This window comes from Hemitrygon akajei, chromosome 1, assembly GCF_048418815.1.
Source record: "Hemitrygon akajei chromosome 1, sHemAka1.3, whole genome shotgun sequence".
In the NCBI taxonomy this organism is placed as follows: domain Eukaryota; kingdom Metazoa; phylum Chordata; class Chondrichthyes; order Myliobatiformes; family Dasyatidae; genus Hemitrygon; species Hemitrygon akajei.
The window spans coordinates 31920917-31939052 of NC_133124.1; the positions used below are offsets into that span (position 1 = coordinate 31920917).

The 18136-nt window shown below is 40.2% G+C and overlaps 2 protein-coding genes across 2 annotated transcripts in view; one reads left to right on the forward strand and one right to left on the reverse strand.

The window, feature by feature from the left end:
• The window catches only part of LOC140725254 (retinol dehydrogenase 10-like), a 65802-nt gene extending 59692 nt beyond the window's left edge, over positions 1-6110 (reverse strand). Inside the window, exon 1 of the mRNA XM_073040486.1 lies at positions 5514-6110. Within this exon, the coding sequence (XP_072896587.1) occupies positions 5514-5963 (450 nt within the window). The 5' untranslated portion in view covers positions 5964-6110. The remainder of the gene's footprint in view (positions 1-5513) is intronic.
• A 163-nt stretch (positions 6111-6273) lies between these two features.
• On the forward strand, positions 6274-17912 carry rpl7 (ribosomal protein L7). The gene is made up of 7 exons (XM_073040498.1): positions 6274-6415; positions 6904-7006; positions 8208-8374; positions 8521-8658; positions 11610-11719; positions 15985-16194; positions 17852-17912. The coding sequence occupies exons 1-6, from the start codon at positions 6402-6404 to the stop codon at positions 16191-16193; spliced, it is 741 nt and encodes a 246-aa protein (XP_072896599.1). The 5' UTR covers positions 6274-6401; the 3' UTR covers position 16194; positions 17852-17912.
• Positions 17913-18136: the final 224 nt, after the last annotated feature.

Below are 18136 nucleotides of genomic sequence, written 5' to 3' on the forward strand. Positions count from 1 at the left end.
TCTTGGATTTATGTGTATGCCTGCAAGAAAACGAACCTCAGTACTGTGTATGATGACATGTATGTACTTTGATGATAAAGGAACTTTGAAGGTGTGGTGGAAGCAGCCAAAATTTTCCGCTCTGTTCTCAGTTGCGAGATGAGGTTTTACATGGGAAAACTGCAGCAGCGCCACTCTGTGGTTAGCCCATGTAGTTGCATGGATCTAAGCAATTAAAATTATTCAACTCTAAATTACAACAGCATCACCTATGTAACAGGTGCTCCAAAATCAGCACTCTTTCCACTTGCTATGTTCTTGGATTTATTTTTTGCCCAAGGGTTTAACTGTATTCTAATTCCAAAAGTGCTCTACACAATCAACAGAGCAGGCATGCTACAGAACAAGATGGAAGATAAATTACTGGGGTTGTGCTTGTACCTCAACCACATGGTTGCTGGACGTTCAGGACTACACAAATATTTTGGAACCAACAATATGAAAGTTGTTTTGGCAACTGTTCAAATGCACCTCTCATATTGCCAATATTATTCAAATTTACTAAATGATCAGGATTGCCATTTTTATAGGGTAATTCTGCACTGTATATATAGAGATAGGGTGCCTAATTTTGTGTGGTACTGTAGTAATTTTATTTTTTGAACTGTACTGCTGTTGCTGCAAAAAAAAATCACGACATGTGAGTGATGATAAATCTGATTCTGACATGGGTCTCTATTGTGGACTGAGAATGGGAAGGGGACAGGGAGATAGGAATCATGGTTGGGAAAAGGGGAAGAGAGAGGGGAGGGAGTAGGAAGGACCAAAGAGACATTCTGTAATGATCAATAAACCAATTGCTTGGAATCAAATGACCTTGCCTGGTGTCCAAGGGCTGGGTGTGTCTGCACTTGTACCACCGCCCACTCCTTCTCTGCCACCTGTCCTACACCCCTCCTGCAACACACAAACCCCCCCAAGACTTTTGCACATTACTGCAGATACCATGCATGCTTACAAACTGCAGAAAATGGTGTAAATGGTGTCAGACAGCATATGAGGTATTTCAGGGATGAAGAGACTGCAACTGAATAAAACTGAGAGAAAAAAAAGCCTTCAACCTGAAACACTTCCCTTTTCCCACAGTTGCAGCATGACCTGCTTTGCTGAGTTTCTACAGCATTTTGCTTTGCTTCTCACAGATTTCCAGTATTTGCAATTTTGATTTTCAACTATTACATTCTTCAGCTTCAATTCCACGATTTTCCAATGACAGCAATCTGTTTTTAAATGCTGAATTTACTGAACATTAGCTTTAAATAATTAGCCATTAACTTCACACAACTCAATGCAAGTCACTTAAGTTTTCTTAAGTGTACTTACAATTCTTTAGATTCAGGTTGAGGCTATTACATAAATACAGATATTCCTCCAACCTATGGAACATGCCTACACATCAGCAAATGCGATGTCTTAATCATGGATGTCCACCATTAATCCTGTTCCTTAGTTCATTTATTTATTCAGAGATACAGCGCAGAACAGGCCCTTCTGGCCCAATGGGGCTTGATGTCAAGCAACCCAACTATTTCACACTAGCCTAATCATGACCAATTAATCTACAAGTCTTCGCAGTCTGGGAGGAAACCTGAACACCGGTAGGAAACTAATGTGGTCACAGGAAGAATGTACAAACTTTTCAGTCCAGGTGGTATCAAGGTAAATCTTCTCTGCACCCTCTCTAAAGCTTCTACATGCTTCTACAATGTGGCAACCAGCATTAAACAATAGTTCAAGTGTGGTATATTCAGGATTTCTCTTTTTAAGAGCACCAACATTACCTTATGGCTTTTGAACTCATTCTCCAAATAATCAAAACCGAGTTTAATATCACTGGCATATCCCGTGAAATTTATTAACTTTGTGGCAGCAGTACAATGCAATACATAATAACAAGCAAAAAACTGAATTATAGTAAATATATATTAAATAGTTAAATTAAATAATTATTGCAAAAAAATTAGCAAGGTAGAATTCAAGGGTTCAATATCCATTCATAAATTAGATGGAAGAGGGGAAGAAGCTGTTTCTGACTCATTAAGTCAGGCTTCTGTACCCCTTTCCGGATGGTAGCAATGTGAAGAGGGCATGTCCTGAGTGATGGGGGTCCTTAATAATGGATGCTGTCTTTCTGAGGCACTGCTCCTTGAAGATGTTCTGGATACTACAGAGGCCCATGATGAAGCTGACTAATTTTACAACTCTCCTTTAACACACCTTCAACTTGCACAGCAACTCTGAAGAATCTATGGGTGTGGACCCCAAGATGTTTCTGTTCCTGCACACTGGAAAGAATCCTGTCATTCTGTCTTCAGATTTGACTTTCTGAAGTGAATCACTTTTCCAGGCTGAACCCGTCTGCTACTTTTCAGCCTTGCTCTGCATCCCATCAACACCCCTCTGTAACCCTCCCCAAACTTTCAAACTATCCACAACAGCAATTTTCATGTTATCTGCTAATTTATTAACTAACCCTTCCTATTCTTCATCCAAGTCATTTATAAGTCACAAGGAGCGAGGTCCCAGAACCAATCCTTTAGTAGAAATGTAGCATTCCAAATCAAGTATTATTGAAAACAAAAACTATTTTATTGTAAATGAAAAGTGACATGCTATTATAGGACTAAAATCAGCAACTTTTACAATTTCATTTTTTCAATACAATACAGCCTATTTCTGGGTTATGAACAACCAATTTAAAAAAAAATTGAGATACAGTGCATATTTAAGCCACACCACCCAGCAATCCTCCAATTTAATCCAGCGTAACCACAGGTCAATTTACAATGACCAATTAACCAACTCACTGGTATGTCTTTGTCCTGTTCGAGGAAACCAAAGCACCCAGAGGAAACACACATGATCACAGGGAGAACATACAAACCCCTTAGAGACAGCAGCAAGAATTGAACCAGGGTCACTGGTAGTGTAAAGTCTTGTGCTAAACACTATGCTACCATGCAGCTCCTCGTGGACACCCCACAAACAAATGAGCTCCTATTACACTTCAACAAACTTGGTGCTTCTGATACCATTCTCTACAACATGGTTACCATGTAGTGATTTTTGTTATACATTCCAAATTAATGACAACTAAAAACAGAATGTTGCAGCTATATGGGACCCTGGTCAGACCCCACTTGGGGTACTATGCTCAGTTCTGGTCGCCTCGCTACAGGAAGGATGTGGAAACCATAGAAAGGGTGCAGAGGAGATTTACAAGGATGCTGCCTGGATTGGGGAGCATGCCTTATGAGAATAGGTTGAGTGAACTCGGCCTTTTCTTCTTGGAGCGATGGAGGATGAGAGGTGACCTGACAGAGGTGTACAAGATGATGAGAGGCATTGATCATGTGGATAGTCAGAGACTTTTTCCCAGGGCTGAAATGATTGTCACAAGAGGACACAGGTTTAAGGTGCTGGGGAGTAGGTACAGAGGAGATATCAGGGCTAAGTTTTTTTAGTGGTGAGTGCGTGGAATGGGCTACCGGCAACGGAGGTGGAAGCAGATACGATAGGTTCTTTTAAGAGACTTTTGGATAGGTACATGGAGCTTAGAAAAATAGAAGGCTATGCAGAACCCTAGTAATTTCTAAGGTAGGGACATGTTCGGCACAACTTTGTGGGCCAAAGGGCCTGTATTGTGCTGTAGGTTTTCTATGTTTCTAGAACATATTTTTAGTGTGGGGCCAACCTGTACTGGGTAAATTTACTGGCAGGATTGTTGGAGCGTGGTAATTCTAGTTCCAAATTTTACAATTGTCTTTGACTTAAAAGAACAAAGTCAAAATTCACCTACTAAAAACTCTGCATCAATTTAAAAAGGCCACCTATTTTTCTCCGTTGTGTTGTCATGACAACGTTCTTCATTACACTAGAAGCATTAAAACAAAATTAATTTCCTATGTAAAATTATATAGAATAATGAATTGAATAGTTGAGGTGAAGCAAACTCTGCAACGGAGACCATGTTCTTGGTAACCACACAAGAGATGTCATGGAAGAGAAAGATCAAATCTACTGACTGAAACAGGACTTTGAAAAAGGAAACGCTGATTTATTCCTCCCTACCACCAAATGTATTGTTAGAATAAAGTTAAAAACAAGTAAGTGCAATAAGATCTCAGGTAATTGGGAAAAAAACTAACTTAGTCCTTTAGGAAAGTAGCTTTATTGCACGTTTAACGCTTACAGAAGTCATACTTGTAGTTTTGTTACCAGATATCAGGTCAAGTGTCCCGGTCTCGCCCGAAGCACCGACTGTGCTCTTTTCCACAGATGCCCCCTCCCCGCCTGCTGAGTTCCTCATGCATTTTGTGTGTGTTTATTAAGTTAAGTAATTTAGGTTATGTAATCATTTAAAAGTCTAAAGAAAACAAATAAAACAGCTCAGATGGTTCAAGGGATTAAATGGGTTATCAGTTTGTATTACAACACGCCATCAAATCCAAAAGCGTTTTCCCCGACTCAAATATACAGGGATCACGGACCACGTTGATAGATTAATGTACTTAAATGCAACTACTTGATCAATTAGAGATCCTCAAAATGACGTAGACAAATTTCAGGATTCACTAGAATTCGTATTACTGGTCCGGACATCGATTGCATTGGCTTACAAATTTGAATCGACTGTAAAACCAAAAGCCATTTAATGCTCCATCACTAACGTTGCTGGGCAGACGGAAGCAACGAGAGTGTATCTCACCATCTTTCAACAACTCCATATTTCTTTCAAAAATAATTCAAGGCTATAAGGCACCGTCACATTTAACACGTTTCCAAGCACGTGTGATCGTTCCTAAAACACACATTTATGATGGGAACGCGTGCGTTCATTTACGATGCGTTCCGCAATGTTACCGAAGCCATTCAATAAAGACAAAAGCACGCTTAATGATGGGAAATACAATTGAACCAATTTTGGCACAGCGTACAATACCTACATAATGAAAACCTGCGAAAACATACTACTTCTGCGAAAGTAGTATGCATTATTAAATTATTAGTGGTGAATTATATACCAATTTTTATACTCACTGATCTGATTCACTTTTGCTTCCCTTCAAACAGTGTCGATACCAAGCTTCTGGAGTGGATTATTACTGCAATGCAGTGATTTATTTTGCAATCTCGCATGCCTTTGACTAACTACCCCATTCAACGAATCAACGTGACATTATCTACAAAACGTAGCATCTTCGCACCAAAATTAAGAACTGCCGCAATTCAAAATACACCTGGATTAGCAATCTCTTCAAACGCAACCCGTAATAGATTTCGCGACAAACTTTGCTCATCAAAAAAAAAACAGGCGCTTACTCTTACTTCTACTGTAGTGTCAATTTTTGGTCTTCATAAATGAAAACGTACGGGGGTAGAAAAGAACAGGAAGAAAAAGTGGGCAGAACCAATACTTAAGTAATTCAGTTTAATTAATAAAAGGGGTTCCTAATCTTTAGTCTGAAACTTACCCAGAAGTGTGCATGGCAGTTGACCATCATGGTCCTCTCGATAAGTTCATCGGGACATTCAAGAAGATGGTGCCCGGACACTACACCTGCGTTATTGACCAGCACCGTCACGTCGCCGATCTCCCTCCGCACCAAGTCGGCAGTCCTGTAGACGCTACTCCTCTTGCTCACGTCGCAAGTGTAAGTGTGGACCCGGACGCCCAGCTGCCGGACCTTCTCGGCCGTCTCCTCGTTGCTCTCCTGGTTGATGTCCCACAGCACCAGGGCGGCTTTCCTCCGGGCGAACTCCAGCGCGAAGAGCCTGCCGAGCCCGCTGCCCGCTCCCGTGATCAGGCACACCTGATCGCACACGCTCTTCTCCTTGGGCTTGATCACCCATCTGACAGCGGCCAGCACGAACGCCCAGAGCACTTTGAAAGTCACGACGAAGAACTCCGCCACGATATTCATGGCTGACGCCGGCCCTTCCCCGGGAGGAGCGGCCAGTGGTGGCGGATCCGGGAGCCGGCTGCTGGTGTGTGTCAGAGCCAGAGCCGGGGCCGCACTGCAGACACTCCTCCTCCTCCCCCGACCGCCGCCACTTAACTTTCAGCATCTTCAGCTCCGCCTCACCCTTTAAATATGGAGCCTGCGCGGCCCGCTCCCAGGACCCCGCCGACGACCTGCAGCCGCCTACTCCTGAGCTCACGACTGGCGTGCCATCGGCACATCTGCTTTTCACATGTCCCGTCATACGTGTACAGCAGGCTAAAATAATTAACTCGATCCGTTGAATCACCTGCTGTTGCCGTCATTGGTTCAGGCAATCACGCAGACAGCTTCCCGGGCGTGGGCTTAAGAGTTCTTGCGCATGCGCGTTTCTCTCTTTCCCCCAGCGCTGTAGCAACGATGGCGAGTCCGAAGTGAGTGTGGAATCGGGTGAATTTAAATCTGGTTACATCCGTGGTTAAATCTGATCTTTTGGCCTTGTGTGACTATGAAGTATTATCAAGCGATGAACAAGTTGTATTTTACAGCGCTTTTTAAAGTTACGATGGCTTTGGGCACAATGTTCTGGTGATGCAACTCCTGTCTCGATCTCTTGTGTGATCTGAGGCTGGAATAAGTAGTGCTGTTATAATTTACTGTAAAGCCACTTATGTTATCAACTAAACAAAATAGGAAAATGTTTCGAAGCAAACTTGTATGCGCTGGTAAGCTCGTTATATTCTCTTGTTCATCGTCCGCCGTCAGTTTAGGGCCTAGTAGATGAAACTACAATTTGGTCTACTTAAGTTGTTTGTTGCTTTTTAAAATATTAATATCTATGCTAAAGACAGGGTATGCAGATGTACGTAAAATAATGTATCTCTAACGGCTCCGTCCATGCTTCCCTTTTTTTGCCTGTCAGAGAAAAGAAGGTCCCGTCTGTCCCGGAAAGCCTTTTGAAAAAGCGTAAGGCGTACGCAGACATGAAGGCCAAACGTGCCAAGCGTTTGTTATTAGAAAAGAAGGTGTGTAAATCGATTTTTGCCGTGTAGATCAACATATGTGTTTTAGTAGTGCATGTTTAATATGTAATTTAGTTCAACGTCCCACGTGTCTTGCACTGTTCTGGAGACGTTAGTGGTTGTATTGTTAAAATGAATGATATCAAAATGTATCAAGTTATCTTTGGTAAGAAAACTGGATGCATTTGAAATACCTGAGTCAACAGCATCTGTATTCTAGCATCTTCCCCCGTCCTCTCCAACCCTGAAGAAGGGTCTTGGCCAGAAACGTCGACTGTTTGTTTATTTCCATAGATACTGCCTGACTTCCTGAGTTACTCCAGCATTTTGTGTGTGTTGCTCTAGATTTCTAGCATCTGCAGAATCTCTTGTGTATCTGTATATTCTGATCTCAAAAGCAATATTTTCTGTAATATCTGTTGACACCAATGTCAAAAGATGAAACTTCTGTTTGTGCATAGTTTAACATGCAAAGTTTGGCTTTTTTGTCATTCATGGGTTCATTGTTTGCAGACTTTTTCAGTAGAATTGACAAAAATTACATTGATTTAACTTGCAGAACTGTGTATGACCCACTAATATGATAAAATGCCCTGGAAAGAATATTGTACGATGACTGTGCAAACTAAGCCATGGTTTAATGTTTACCAGACCTGCCTGCCCTTAAGGACTTCCATAATAGCTTGTAACTCTCTATGATAGATAATTATTAGAAACTCAACATACATATTTGCCAAATTTAGGTCACTTAATTTAAATTCAAATTTAGCCTAAAAATGTACCAGTGTTTCAATGACACGTTCTAGACCCTGATCATCATTTTGATTGGGTAGGGGAATAATCTGATCCATTTGGTTATTTACAGTTGTGGCCCTTGGTTGTAGATCTTTCCTATGAACTCAATGGATTTTAACACTTTTAAAAGTTTGTGGTATTCCATTTTAATTTTATGTGAATTGACCAGTAAAGGTGCACTATTAGTCTTTGTAGGCAGTTTTCTTTCTCATCAGAGAACATCTCTGGCAGTAAATTTCAGGTCAATTTGAAATATTTTTGCAGATTCTTTTATCAATCCTATTTAAAGGATTTTTCTGTTAAGGGCAAGACATGGGGGATATCAGGTGAACTAAATGAATAAAAATTGTTCTGAACTTGAGTATAATGTCAACCACATAAATTTACTATGTGTTATCATGGTTTCCAGATAAATAGGCAGAAGAGAAAACTCATCTACAAGAGAGCTGAGAGTTACCACAAGGAGTACAGGCAAATGTACCGAAGTGAGATTCGACTTGCCAGAATGGCACGCAAAGCCAACAATTACTATGTCCCTGCTGAACCCAGGCTAGCATTTGTGATCCGTATTAGAGGGTGAGTATTGATGGTCAATTACTGTCTGAGTGCTGGTGAATAAATCTCAGACTGTTAAGTGAAAATGAAAATAAACCATTTTAAATTCAGCATGCATTGAAAATGGTATGCTTCTTGGTGCTAATTTCTGATTTATGACTTTACAGCATCAATGGTGTTAGCCCTAAAGTTCGCAAGGTGCTTCAGCTCCTACGACTGCGTCAGATCTTCAATGGAGTGTTTGTGAAACTGAATAAGGCTTCAATCAATATGCTCCGTATTGCAGAGCCATACATTGCATGGGGGTATGTGACTGGATAATAAATAGTTGCAAAAATAAAACTTCATGCTAATAGATGTTCATAGAATCATAGAAAAATACAGCTCAGAAATATGCCCTTTTGTCCATTAAGTCTGTGTCGCGCCATTTACACTGCCTATTCCCATCGACCTGCACCAGGACCATAGCCCTCCATACCTGTACTATCCATGTACCTATCCAAACTTCCCTTAAATGTTGAAATTGGACTTGCATGCACCACTTAACGCAGGCAGCTTGTTCCACACACACTCAACCCTCTGAGTGAAGTGGTTTCCCTTCATTTTCTCCTTAAACTTATCACCTTTTACTGTTTACCCATGATTTCTAGTAGAAGTTCCACACAACCTCCTTGGAAAAAGCTTGTTTGCATTTGCCCTATCTATACCCCTCATGAGTTTGTATATCTCTAACAAATCTTCTGTCAATCCTCTATGCTCCAAGGAATAAAGTCCTAACCTGTTCAATCTTCCCTTATAACTTGGGTCCAACAGACCTGACATCATCCTTGTAAATTTTCTCTGTGCTCTTTCAACCTTATTTACATCTTCCCTGTAGGTAGGTGACCAAAACTGCACATAATACTCCAAATTAGGCCTCACCAATGTCACGTACAACTTCAACTTAACATCCTATCTCCTGTACTCAATACTTTGATTTATAAAGGCAAATATACCGAAGGTTTTTTTTATGACCGTATCAATCTGTGATGCCACTTTAAATTATAATGGGCATGTATTCCCAGATCCCTTTGTCACATCACAGTATAAGACCTACCCTGGTTGGTCTTACAGAAGTGCAACACCTAGCACTTACTGGCATTAATTTCCATCTGCCATTTTTTTCCAGCTGGTCCAGATCCAACTGCAAGCCATGATAACTTGCACGCTGTTTACTACACCCCAATCTTGGTGTCATTCGCAAACTTAACTGATCCAGTTAACCATGTTATCATTCAGATGATAATTAATACCAACGCAGCACTGATCTATGTGGCGCTCCAATAGTCACAGGCCTTCGGTCAGAGGCAACCATCTACTAACTTCTGGCTTCTCCCACCAAGCAAATGTTTACTTCCAGTTTACTACATCATCTTGAATGCCGACTGGCTGCACGTGCGGAGCCATGTCAGATATATCGCTGAAGTCCGTGTACGCAACATCCACTGCTTTGCTTTCATTGACCTCCCCGCTAACTTCCTTGAAAAACTCTTCAGATTGGTTAGACGTACTACAAAGCCATGCTAATTATCTGTATTCAGTCCATGTCTATCCAAATACTCATATCTAGTCCCTGGGAATAACTTTCCCACTACTGACGTCAGGCTCACTGGCCTATAGTTTCCTGGTTTGTGTTTAGAACCTTGCTTAAACAGCAGAACAACACGGTGGTTATCCTCCAGCACTTCACCTGGTGCTAAGGACAATTTAAATATATCTGCTAGGGACCTGGCAGTTTTGGCACTTGCCTCCCATAGGTCTAAGGAAACACTTTGTCAGGATAAATCCCCAGAGCCCCTGAGAAATCATTCACCTTAATTTGCTTCAAGACAGTAAGCATCTCCTCTGTAATCTGTATAGAGTCCATGAAGTTGATGCTGTTTTCCCTTCTGTAGACTGTGTCTTGTCTCCTGTGAAAACATGCAAAAAAATGCATTTAAGATCTTTCTCCATCTCTTGTCTGCAGGCATGGATCAACCATTCTGTTCTTCCGGAATACCAAATTTGTCCCTTGCAATCCTTTGGCTCTTAATATATCTGTAGAATGCCTTAGGATTCTCCTTCACCTTATTGGCTAAAGCAACCTTATGCCTTCTTTTAGTCCTCCTGGTTTCTTAAGAGTTCTCTTGCATTTCTTGTACTCCAAAAGCTCCTCATTTGTTCCTATCTGCCTATACCTGTAATGGATCTCCTTTTTCTTAACCAGGGCTCAGTATCTCTTGAAAACCAAGGTTCCCACACCTGTTATCTTTTACCTTTTATTCTGACAGGCATGTACAAGCTTTATACTCTCAAAAATTTTACTTTTGAAGGCCTCCCACTTACTGCGTACACTTTTGCTGGAAAACAACTTGTCCCAATCCACACTTGCCAGATCCCCTCTAATACCATCAAAGTTTGCCTTTCTCCAATTTATAATTTCAACCCGAGGACCAGACCTATCTTTTTCCATATTTACTTTGAAACTAATCACATTACGATCTCTAGATGCAAAGTGTTCCCCTACACAAATTTCTGTCATCTACCCTGCTCATTTCCTAATTGTAGATCCAGTATAACACGCACTTGTTGGGACTTCTGCATACTGATGTAAGGAAAATTAACTGAACACAATAGACAAAACTATCCCATCTAGTCCTTTTACAATATGGGAGTCCCAGTGAATAACAACCTTGTGTTTCTTGCAACCGCCTGCAATCTCTCTACAAATGTTCTTCTAAATCCCTCAGACTGTTGGGTGGTCTGTAATATAGCCAACATTAACGTGGTCATACCTTTCCTTTTACTTGGTTCCACGCGTAACTCCTCACTGGACTCTGTCAGAATGAGTGTGAATGTCATTGTTGGACATGTTCACTTGAAACATTCTAGATTTTTGTTGATAAGTAATAATTACTGATAATTATTTCAATACTGAAGCTCCCAGAGGATCCATTTCCTGGAGGTTTTGTCAGCAAGTCTGATGTGAATCTGACTGTTTTAAGTTTAGGCTGTTATGACCTCTTTAATTTGCTGGGCTTTTTAAAGAACTGATTCATAGAATTTCAAAATAAGCTGCACAACTTAGGCTCAGATCCAAGCTGATGAGATGCTGTGGAAAATTGTACTTAAACTTGCTATTAGCAAATGTTCGCTGTAACATTGTCCTTTGGAAATGTATGTGAAGGGTTATATTTTGATCTTGAGGCATGTTAATTCTTGGTCTTTAATTACTTAGCTATCCAAATCTGAAGTCTGTTCGTGAATTGATTTACAAACGTGGCTTCGGCAAGATCCGGCATCAGCGCATTGCGCTCACTGACAATTCCTTGATCGAAAAACAGCTTGGTAAGTTTGTAGTTTTAACTGACACTGGATAAATGTGATCTTAGTCATACAGATTGAACAAACATTTTCTCATGATAATGCTTTATCTTTCTGGTACCTTTACCACCTGATTACGACCTGATTTTGCCCAATCATACAAAAGTTGTTATAACATGTTCTGAATGAATTAATTTCAAAATTTCTACTGGCATGCATTGTGAGAATCCTGGGTTTGTTGTCATAGAGAGGGTAACATGGAGGACCTTCAGTGGTCAGTTATTGTAGGGAGTTCGTGTAATTTAAGTGATATATGAAGGAATAGTGAAGAATGAAATTTAGGATGTTGTCTGACTTAGTGTTCGTTAGTGTTTCTGCCATTCTTTTTCTAGGTGACAGTGGATTAGAAAAATGCTGCCAGGGACCCAGTGGCAAAGTGTGGCAATGCTTCATTCCATCTTGAAATGATAAATACTAAGCTTTACTATCTTTTATTCAAATAGATTGCTTTGTTCTGGGTAGTTTTGAGTTACTTTGGTGTTAATAGAAGTTGCATGCAATCAGGGAGGTGGACTGTACTCCGTCAAATTCACATTAGATTAAACTGCGTCCATTTAGATGGTTGTTGTAATGCCTGCCATCTGGTCTGCTCTACTCGGCTATCATTTGTAATGTGTGGGATATGTTATGAGAAAGGTTAATGATGGTACAGTTCAATGACGTGGATGGGCAGTATGGATTTTATTGCTTGTTCTCCACTGCTATGTTGGCGTGGGCTCTTCAGTCTAGTTTTGATCTTGGCAATTACTGAAAGCTTAGAGTTACAAGCTTGAAAGACTAGGATGTTTGAATCAAGATTAATCCCTTTTATATGTGGATTATATTTTCATTGATTCTTAATGCGTATTTTCAAAACAAAATAACCATGATTTGCAATTTATTCACATCTCCATATGGATTGTACACAATTTTTTGTGTGCTCGGTTACCAGTTACTGGCACAAGAATTACGTGTATGGAATTTAGACAACATACACAGAATAGATACAAATTTCCAGTAATTTCTTGGGAGGAAGGTGTAAACCAGTGGTAGCATTTTATTTTGTCTAAAGTTCAGGAGATGCCATTATAAAACAGAGCATAAACTGCAAGTAGAAAAGTATCATTTTAAGTTATTTTCAATGTTCACATTTTTCTGCAAGTTTAATGTGTTATGTATTTTAAAAAGTGGTTTCAGTATTTTTATTAGGTTCTGGTTATACTGAATATTTGTCAAACACCTTGAAAACACTGACTACTTTGATGGCCATAAGACCATAATTGGCCCATTCAGCCCATTGGGTCTGCTGTGTCGTTTCATCATGGCTGATCCCATATCTCTCACAACCCCATATATGCCTTCTCGCCATATCCTTTGATGCCCTGACAGATCGGGAAACCATCAACTTCTCCTCCAATGACAAGACATCCTTTCTAAGATATGGGACCCAGAACTCTTGATAATACTCCAAAGTGCCACCTAACTAGTGTCTTAAAAGGGCTCAGCGTTATCTCCTCGTTTTTATGTTATATTCTCCTTGTAAAAAATGCCAATGTTGCATTTGCCTTTTTTTAACCACAGACTCGACCTGTAAATTAACCTCCTGAGAGTCTTGCATGTGGATTCCCATGTGGTTAGTGGTGTTCTGTGAGGATCTGTACTGGGACCTGTGCTGTTAGTGATAGATAGATAGATAGATAGAGATATATATATATATATAAATGAACTGGATGAAAATGTAGATGGGTGGCTTAGTGAATTTTCAGATTATATGAAGGTTGGTGGTGTGGATAACATAGATGACTAGCGAGAATACAATGGAATCTGGATCAGTTACAAATGTGGGTGGAGAACTGGCAGATGAAGTTTAACCCAGTTGGATATTGAAGTGTTGCACCTTGGGAGATCAGATGTAATGAGACAGTACACGGTTAAGGGCAAGATTCTCAACAACGTTGATGAGCAAAGGGATCATAAGAATCCAAGTACATAGCTCCCTGAAAGTGGCTGCATGGTCGATAGGGTGGTTCAGAACGATGTGACATGGTTGCCTTTATTAGTTGAGGTAATGAGTTCAAAAGTCAGGAAGTTGTGTGGCAGCTTTTTAAAACTCTAGGTAGGGCAAGTCTGGAGTACTGCATACAGGTCTATCGAGGCTTTGGAGAGGGTGCAGAAAAGGTTTTTGCCTGGACCAGAGGGAATGTGCTATAAAGGAGAGGTTGAGTAAGCTTGTGTTTTAACATCTGCCAGACGATGCTGAGGGAGGCTGTGGTGGCCAGTGCTATCATGTTTGCTGTTGTGTGCTGGGGCAGCAGGCTGGGGGTAGCAGACACCAACAGAATCAACAAACTCATTCGTAAGGCCAGTGATGATGTGGGGGTGGAACTCTGACGGTGGTGTCTGAAAAGAGGATGCTGACCAAGTTGCATGCTATCTTGGACAATGACTCCCATCCACTCCATAATGTACTGGTTAGGCACAGGAGACTCATTCCACTGAGATGTAACACTGAGCGTCATAGGAAGTCATTCCTACCTGTGGCCATCAAACTTTACAACTCCTCCCTCGGAGTGTCAGACACCCTGAGCCAATAGGCTGGTCCTGGACTTATTTCCACTTGGCATGATAACTTATTATTTAATTATTTATGGTTTTATATTGCTATATTTCTTCACTATTCTTGGTTGGTGCGGCTGTAACGAAACCCAATTTCCCTCGGGATCAATAAAGTATGCCTGTCTGTTTTCTCTGGAGTGGCAGAAATCTAATAGAGGTTTATAAGATTATGAGAGGCATTGATATAGATAAGAGAAGACAGTTCCTTTTTCCCTAGGGTTGAAATGTCTACTACCAGAGGGCATGCATTTATGGTGAGGGGGTATAATTTCAAAGGAGATGTGAGGGGGAAGTTTTTTTCCATACAGAGTGGTGGGCGCTTGGAATGCACTTGCCTATGGTGAAGGTAGAGGCTGGTAGGAAACATTTATATAGGCACATGAATTGGGGGGGGGTGGGGGGAATGGAGGTATATGAACTCTGGGCGGAAAAGATTAACTTAGTCGGTCACTTGATCACTAGTTTAATTGGTTCAGCACACCACTGTTGGCTAGTACTTTTTAAAGTTAAGTGTTCTTATTCTTCAGCTTAGGACCATACAAAAGTAACGTGGTATCCTGCAAAAAATAGATCAGCTCAACTTTTTGTAGGAAAGCAATTTTGTTAATCAGTTACTGTAACAAAACTGCTAGGGGAAAATTTTAGTGTAGACTTATTTTAGGCAAAAAAGAGGGAGTTGCTATTATAATATCTCCAAAAATCTGCGGTTTGGGTTTTCTAAGAGTTGAAACTTGGAGCTGTTGTTTCTGTGCTCAACAGATGTTGAACAGATTATCAGCTGGCATAACTAACGGTCACATTTCATTATCCATGAACACAGACCAAGAAATACACCTGATATTTAAAACATGTAGTTAGTGTATTGAGTGAGGTCAGACTTTGTATGTTTTACTTAAGTGTGATTTAAAATAAAACCCTAATGCTTATTTTTCATGTTAGTCATCTGAACTAAATGTTTTCTTTCAGTGTGTTCTGAGTACAAATAATAACAGTATGGCTGTGAATCCAAAATAATCTAAAACCAGAGGGGAGACAGTAGGCTGCAAAACATGGAACAATATAGAAGCATCTGTTGTAGGAAGATTTGAGATCCTGCATCAGGGCTGCATTAACAGCTTTCAGTGTGAACCATTGACAGTTGACCATTGACACTGCACAAATACTGCTTGAGTTCATCCCACAGTTTTTTTTCTTATTCTTTAACTTGTTTCAAAGATGATAATTTGTCATATGCAGTGTCAAAAGCTGGAATCTTTGTGGGTGTTTCACAAACACATAATTCAAAAACTTCATAAACAATGGTAATTGACAATTTTAAAAGGTTTGAAATCAAAGCCAAAGCACTAAGTTTATCCCAATTTACTTTAAAAAATTAATTTGCCTTTTGGTTTTGCAGCCATTTCTTAAGGTTCAAGGGAATTGGCTCTATCGTGGTAGGGTTCCGTGCCCAGTGCTGGGGAATTAAATGTTTGCACTGGGTGCCAAAGTCCAAACAGAACCGTAAATCAACCCTATAGCCAAAAGGCCTTTTAAACTGCTGCAATCCCCTGTCCCCTGAAGCAGGTGTTGGGAATAAATTTTTGAATGAATTTTCAAATAAGTTGTTAATAATGAGCCAATGATTTGCATTGCAGGAAGGTGTGGCATCATTTGCATTGAAGATCTGATTCATGAAATCTACACGGTAGGGAAGAACTTCAAGATGGCCAACAATTTCTTGTGGCCCTTCAAACTGTCCTCACCACGTGGTGGCATGAACAAAAAGACGACTCATTATGTTGAGGGTGGTGATGCTGGCAACAGAGAAGACCAAATCAACAGAATGATTAGGTGTATGAACTGAGGTATGCTGTGTTTCTGTGGATGTTTACTTGTGCTATTAGGGTTATGGATAGGTAAAAGGATGTTGAATATAATCTCACTGTTGATGGATATAGATAGTAAATGAAGACATTGCAAGTTAATGTCTTCACTTTAATGCATTAATTATGCCCAATTAATGTCAGCAAAAATCATGTGCAGTGTTCCATAATTGTAGCAAATCCACTGGTTACACCTGTTGGACATCTCCCTGGACTCTATTGCGTTGTCCATAAAAGGAAGTAAGTTGTAGGTGCAGACCTTACCTTGCATATAGTATACAGAGTATCTGGGTTGAAAACCGAGGTTTTTGTTCCAGTCACTATTTCCTCTCCAGCCACTGGCTTGGGCACTTGAGTCTTGAAGTAATTCTCTTGATATAGTCTTTCAGTGATTTGTAGCATTTGCATCATCCTCAAACTTGGTTTACTTTGAACCAGTTTGTCACCCACATCTAGAACAGGTGGAGTGTAATAGTTGGTTAAACTTGGCTTGCTCTCTAGAAGAGATGAAGATGCCTGAGCTAAGGAAGAGCAAGTCCCTTGTGATCTGTTATTCTCTGTTGCAATTTAAATTTTTGAATTTTTTTAAAATCATGCTAAAACAAGTACTTTAGTTGCCTGACAACTGCTTAAATTGGAATCTTGTAGTTAGAGCTTGTAACTAAAAGGTTACAAGGGGGCTGATCAAGTATCTGCTGGTTTTCTGTGATCAGGTAAACTGAAAGCTCAGCTTCATTTGTGTCATGCATTTGGTTCTTCCCAGAGATCTGGCTATTATAGTTAAGCAGAGAATGCGGACGAATGCATCTTACTGAACTTACAAATGGGTTGGAGTGGTTGAGTTAACAATTCTTAACCCTTTTCACCTAAACTAAGGAAATGTCCATAATGTCAATTTTTGTGCAAGCTGCAAAATCATTTATTTCAGTAGTCCTTTCCGCAATACCTGTCTTGAGAATTGTTGGTTAGGCCAGAGGAGTATGGAGGGGTCTTGCATCACGATTTTTGTTTATCGTTCCATTGTGATTTTTGATTGGCGGAAGATGTTGGTAATGTGAAGCTTATTCTACTGTGTGTTGCCATAAAGCAAAGCTTGGTTCAGTACAAAACTCATTCGAAAGTTTAGATGGTAGGAAAAGGATAGTTGCGCTTCATAATAAAGCTGTGTTTGAATCGACTTGAAGCTCCCTTGTTCAATTTCAGTACATGTGCCATTGAAGTTATTAACTAGAATATTTTGACACTGGGATTTAAGTTTAGGGGGAAAAGCATGTAGAGATTGGATGTGCGTTAAAATGAAATGGTATATTGAGATTAATGCATTTGTGGTGCATTAGGCTCGATACACTTCTTAAATACATTAAAATATTTTTTTAAATTGTAGAATAGAGACAAAAAACATTTTGCATATAATGACACTCCAAAGGCAATTGTCAGCACATTCCAATTGTGTCATTTTAAGGGCAATGTGGAAAAGGAGAAAATTATGATGTGTATATTTTTCTGTATTAATGAAAACGGCTATACTGGACTTACTGGTGACAGCTTGCGCTTTGCCAGATGGGATGATGCCTGCTTTATGTCTGAAGGCCAGAAAGTACTGTAGAATTCTCTAATTTTTGTATCTCTTCCCTTTTAGGTGTGCCGCAGCTGTCAGATTTCTACCATATCTGTTAAATAAAGAAATTTATTTACAGTGATCTTTTGTGTTGGGCTTTTTTTTTCCAATGTTCAAGATACACTTCTTATCAAAGTATGTACAGGTAGCCCCCGTTTTTTAAATGTTCACTTTACGGCACTTGTTACGAAAGACCTACATTAGTTACCTGTTTTCACTAACAGAAGCTGTTTACACTGTTACGATAAAAGGCAGCATGCACCCCGAGCAGCCAGGCTCCTCCCCTGGAACTGCATTCTAGCCGCC

Excerpts from the sequence above, each read along its gene's own strand:
- rpl7 (XM_073040498.1), top strand. Across the intron at positions 8,375-8,520 it reads TTTGTGATCCGTATTAGAGG|CATCAATGGTGTTAGCCCTA; the intron begins GTGAGTATTGAT and ends ATGACTTTACAG. Across the intron at positions 11,720-15,984 it reads CTTGATCGAAAAACAGCTTG|GAAGGTGTGGCATCATTTGC; the intron begins GTAAGTTTGTAG and ends TTTGCATTGCAG.